Source organism: Protomyctophum bolini (genome assembly GCF_963924005.1).
Source record: "Protomyctophum bolini genome assembly, chromosome: 1".
NCBI lineage: Eukaryota > Metazoa > Chordata > Actinopteri > Myctophiformes > Myctophidae > Protomyctophum > Protomyctophum bolini.
The window spans coordinates 17,477,412-17,482,907 of NC_137862.1; the positions used below are offsets into that span (position 1 = coordinate 17,477,412).

Consider the following 5,496-nt stretch of genomic DNA (forward strand, 5'->3'; position numbering starts at 1 on the left):
CACGGGTGTGATTTTTAGATTAGTTTTGTTTTTGTCCAGCTTTGAGGGCAAACATTGAATGCCATTGACATTGAATGGCCATTTTTGAGTGTTTGTGTAAACACAAACATTGTGTAAACACAAACATTGATGACAAAAGTGAGGATTCAATTGTGATTGGCAAGAATGAGATGATGTACTGTATGATGATGTATGATGATAAGAGTGCCCCTCACTTCCCACAGGTGTGACATCTAGTATTATCCTATGGTACTAATACCGTCTGCGTTCAGTATATAAGCGATTCCACAAAAACATAGCATATAGAACACTAAGGGTGAATCACTAGTTTTTTTGTAGAATAAATGTTGTTTATTTTAGGGAGTTAGCAGAGCATGCGAGTGGCATGGAGCGGGGGGAAATCCCCTCCTCCTTCACTCCTCCTTCCGGGTGGGAACAGAGTGCAGTTTGGGATTGATTGGGCCAAACTCATGAACGCTCTGGCCGTTGAATATCATTGCACTTGTCATCATGAATGTGCGCAAGGATAGTCAACGGACCAGCACGTTCATGTGTTTGGCCCAGCGCTGCAATACCAAATTTGGCAACTATGTCCATTTTGCCTCAGGGTTTCCTCTGGGTGCCGTCTCTATTAATATATATACAAACCCTGTACACTCAAGACACTCTCCATATATGGCCAGACCCCATCAAACCCTGTACACTCAAGACACTCAAGACCAGCTGCCACCCTTAGATCTTCATATATGGCGCTGGTCTGTTCTTACATTCCATATGTTGATCTGACCTCATCAAACACTGGACACTCAAGACACGCTCCATATATGCCTGGCCAGTACAGAATTCATTCCGTATGTGGATCTGACCCCCCCATGCCAAAGCGCCAGCACTCGCCCAACAGTCTGCCGTCACCCAGGCGGATGCGAGGTCGCTTCTCGCCCTCAGGGTGTCTTACTGGTATGTACCACTTAGTGCAAGCCTTAGCCGGTAATACACACACACACACACACACATGCAGATGCAGATGTTTCTGTATCTGCTCTAGACAGGATCTACAAACTACAATGTGAAATGATCCCAGTCTAGGTGCCGTGTCATTGTTCCGACGGCACATTGGTCCGACTCCCCGCATTACTAACCCTGACTGCACACAAATCCACGCAGTCGGAGTAATGGGATGTCGGAGTTATGGACGGTCCCCCAGTCTAATCCACAAAAGGGTGATTACGCCATCCAACGTGATGTCACATATGAGTAGTCACCAATTATTAACCCTACTACCTGTGGCTGCTAGGTGGAGACAAAGTGATGTCATGGGCCCTATGGAGGCATATAAGCACTTTTTAAACAGGTGACAAGTTAGTTCCCCTTTGGAGAGCACAGCAGCTTGAGCAGCTCAATCACTATTCCAACCCACCTGAAAGTTATTGATAATGTTGCCAGACCATGCAGCACAGCAGCTGCTGGACTTCAACCAGGAACTGGACATCAACCTGCTGGATAATGTGGTGAACTGTGTATATCACGGGGTAGGACCACAGCAAAGAATGGCACAAGAGGTGCTGACACACTTTAAAGAGCACCCAGAGGCCTGGACAAGAGTAGCCAAGATACTGGAGTTATCAAAGAACATGAACACCAAGTACTATGCTCTTCAGATTCTGGAAACCGTTATTAAAACAAGGTGGAAGATTCTGCCACGGAATCAATGTGAAGAAATTAAAAAGTATGTTGTCTGTCTCATTATCAAGACATCGTCAGATGCATCAACCTTGGAGAAAGAAAAGGCCTACATTGGGAAACTGAACATGATACTTGTCCATATCCTGAAGCAGGAGTGGCCCAAACACTGGCCCACGTTCATTAGTGACATTGTGGGGGCGAGTCGAACAAGCGAGAGTCTCTGTCAGAACAACATGATCATCCTCAAGCTGCTCAGCGAGGAGGTCTTTGATTTCTCCCCTGGGCAGATGACCCAGGTTAAGGCCAAGCACCTCAAAGACAGCATGCACAGCGAATTCTCACACATTTTCCAGCTCTGTGAATTTGTTATGGAGAATTCCCAGAATGCAGCTCTAGTCCATGCTACTCTGGAGACCCTGCTACGGTTTCTCAACTGGATTCCATGGAACTACATCTTCGAAAAAAAACTCATCAGCACACTGGTGCACAAGTTCTTGACGGTGCCAATGTTTCGAAATGTGACACTTAACTGTCTGACAGAGATCGCTGGTGTGAGCGCCAAACAGTACGAGGACGACTTCATCAACCTCTTCACCCTGACCATGTGTCATCTCAAACAGATACTGCCCCTGAGCACAAACATCTGTCTGGCATACAACAACGGGAATGACGACGAACAGAACTTCATTCAGAATATCAGTCTGTTCCTTTGCACCTTCCTCAAGGAGCATGGTCAGCTCATTGAGCAGAAAAAACACCTCCAAGAGACTCTGATGGAGGCTCTCCACTTCATTCTGTTGGTGTCAGAGGTAGAGGAGACTGAGATATTTAAAATCTGTCTGGAATATTGGAACCACCTGGCATCTGAGCTTTACAAAGCGACCCCTTCCCCTTTCTCTACGTCCACTGGTCTGCTATCTGGAAACCAGCACATTGTTCACGTTGACGTTACTGGTCGCCGGAAGCTCTATACGTGTGTCCTGTCCAAGGTGCGCCTGTTGATGGTTAGTCGGATGGCCAAGCCTGAAGAGGTGTTGGTAGTGGAGAACGACCAGGGGGAAGTGGTCCGAGAGTTCATGAAGGACACAGACTCAATCAACCTCTACAAGAACATGAGGGAAACGCTGGTGTACTTGACCCATTTGGACGTCGAGAACACTGAGCGCATCATGACGGAGAAACTCCAAAACCAGGTGAACGGTACAGAGTGGTCCTGGAAGAACCTGAACATGCTCTGTTGGGCCATCGGCTCCATCAGTGGGGCTATACACGAAGAGGAAGAGCAGAAGTTCCTGGTCACCGTTATCAAAGATCTGCTAGGTCTATGTGAGCAGAAGAGGGGGAAAGATAACAAGGCTATCATTGCATCCAACATCATGTACATTGTTGGTCAGTACCCACGCTTCCTCAAAGCCCACTGGAAGTTCCTCAAAACTGTCATCAACAAGCTCTTTGAGTTCATGCATGAGACCCATGATGGTGTTCAGGACATGGCGTGTGACACCTTCATCAAGATTGCCAAAAAGTGCCGGCGTCACTTTGCCGAGGTTCAGGCGGGAGAGGTGAGGCCCTTCGTTGACGATATCCTCGACAATATCACCACGATCATTGTTGACCTTCAACCCCAGCAGATACACACCTTCTATGAGGCTGTAGGTTACATGATCACTGCCCAAACAGACAAATCCAAACAAGAACAGCTGATAAACAAATATATGCTGATGCCCAATCAGGTGTGGGACAACATCATCCAACAAGCCAATACCAATGTGAACATCCTGAAGGAACCAGAGACGGTGAAAAAGCTGGGGAGCATCATTAAGACCAATGTTAGGGCCTGTATGGCTGTAGGGCACCCCTTCATCATCCAACTGGGCAAGATTTACCTGGACATGCTTAACATATACAAGTGCCTCAGTGAGAACATCTCAGCTGCTATCCAGACCAATGGTGAGAAGGTGACAAAAGAGCCCCTGATCAGGAGTATGAGGACTGTCAAACGAGAGACACTGAAACTGGTCTCATGCTGGGTTAGTCGATCAAATGATCCACAGATGGTTGGGGAGAACTTTGTCCCTCCATTGTTAGACGCTGTCCTCATTGACTTCGAGCGGAACGTCCCCGCTGCCCGTGAGCCCGAGGTCCTCAGCACCATGGCTACAATCATCATCAAGCTGGGAGGAAATATCACTGGCAAGATCCCGCAGATCTTTGACGCTGTGTTCGAGTGCACACTTAACATGATCAACAAGAACTTTGAGGAATACCCAGAGCACAGAACCCATTTCTTCCACTTGATCCAAGAGGTCAACACCCACTGCTTCCCTGCATTCCTGGCCATCCCGCCCGCCCAGTTCAAACTGGTCCTGGACTCCATAATCTGGGCTTTCAAACACACAATGAGGGATGTGGCTGACACTGGTCTGCATATTCTGTTCACACTGATGCAAAACGTTGCCAAGGAGGAGGCAGCAGCCCAGAGCTTCTATCAGACGTACTTCTGTGACATCCTGCAACACATCTTCTCTGTGGTCACAGACACGTCACACACTGCTGGTCTGACCATGCATGCATCCATCCTGGCCTATATGTTCAGCTTGGTGGAGGCAGGTAAAATCACCACAGGCCTGAATCCAGCCAATCCAACCAACAACCAGGGTTTCATCCAGGAATATGTAGCTAACCTGCTCAAGACAGCCTTCCCTCATCTGCAGGATGCCCAGGTGAAAGTGTTCGTGACTGGGCTTTTCAGCTTAAATCATGACATTCCTGCCTTCAAGGACCACCTTAGGGACTTCCTAGTACAACTCAAGGAGTTTGCCGGTGAGGACACCACAGACCTGTTCCTGGAGGAGCAAGAGGCATCTCTTCATCAAGCCCAGGAGGAAAAACTCAAGATCCAGATGTCTGTCCCTGGCATCCTCAACCCCTACGAGATCAAAGAGGACCTGTGTGACTGAGGGCTCAGCTCAACTTAATGTAAAGACTGGCCTCCAGGTGGACGTTTTTAGACCTGTTCTGTTTTCTATTTTTATCTCCACAGGCAGACGGATGGAGATTATGTAGTTGTGTGTGTGCATGCGTGCGACGTGTGTCCGTGTGTGTCCATGGCTAATCGCAAACCACTAAATTCAGCGTAAAAATGTCTGGGTGCACGCTGCCAGTAGGTCAAGGAATCCATGATTTTTTTTTTACGCCATGGCTGCGTAGGAAGGGCAGAGCAGTTTGTTTTTGTGTGTGCGTTTGTCTGTCTGTATGTGCATGGCCACATACAGTAATGTGATCTCGTAAACCATTGGACTGATCAGTGTCAAATTATTTGTGTTTGTGTGTACCAAATTTGAGATGATTTGATTGGCTGAGCACGGAATGTGATGTATGACGATAAGAGCGCAGAGTGTGATTTTTTTTAAATATATATATATATATATATATATATATATATATATATATATATATATATATATTTCGCTTTAAATGTATACTGGCAGTCTATTGGTCTTGGATCAGGCTAAAACCTTGCCCATATATGGAGTAATCATAATGTTATAGGTGACTGATGTCACCTTTCCCAAATACACTTCTATATAGCCAAAAACAGGAAATCATCATAAAGGAGGTAAAAAGGGGGAAAACATATACAGGGAGGGGAAAAAGGGGTGGGTGGGGGATTCAGATTTTACGGGGGCCAGTTTCACACGTCATCTATCCCCCTAGTCACAACATTATTAGACCAGGTCTTTTTTAATGGCACAGCTTGAAAAAGGCTAGCCGTTTGTCTATAAGACTTGTCCAGGGATAATATATCTTGCA

General features: G+C 46.7%; 1 protein-coding gene across 1 annotated transcript; it reads left to right on the forward strand.

The window, feature by feature from the left end:
- Positions 1-1,433: 1,433 nt before the first annotated feature.
- Positions 1,434-4,643, forward strand: LOC308321621 (exportin-1-like; the record flags this gene model as incomplete). The annotated part of the gene is made up of 1 exon (XM_080772602.1): positions 1,434-4,643. The coding sequence occupies one exon, from the start codon at positions 1,434-1,436 to the stop codon at positions 4,641-4,643; it is 3,210 nt and encodes a 1,069-aa protein (XP_080628728.1).
- Positions 4,644-5,496: the final 853 nt, after the last annotated feature.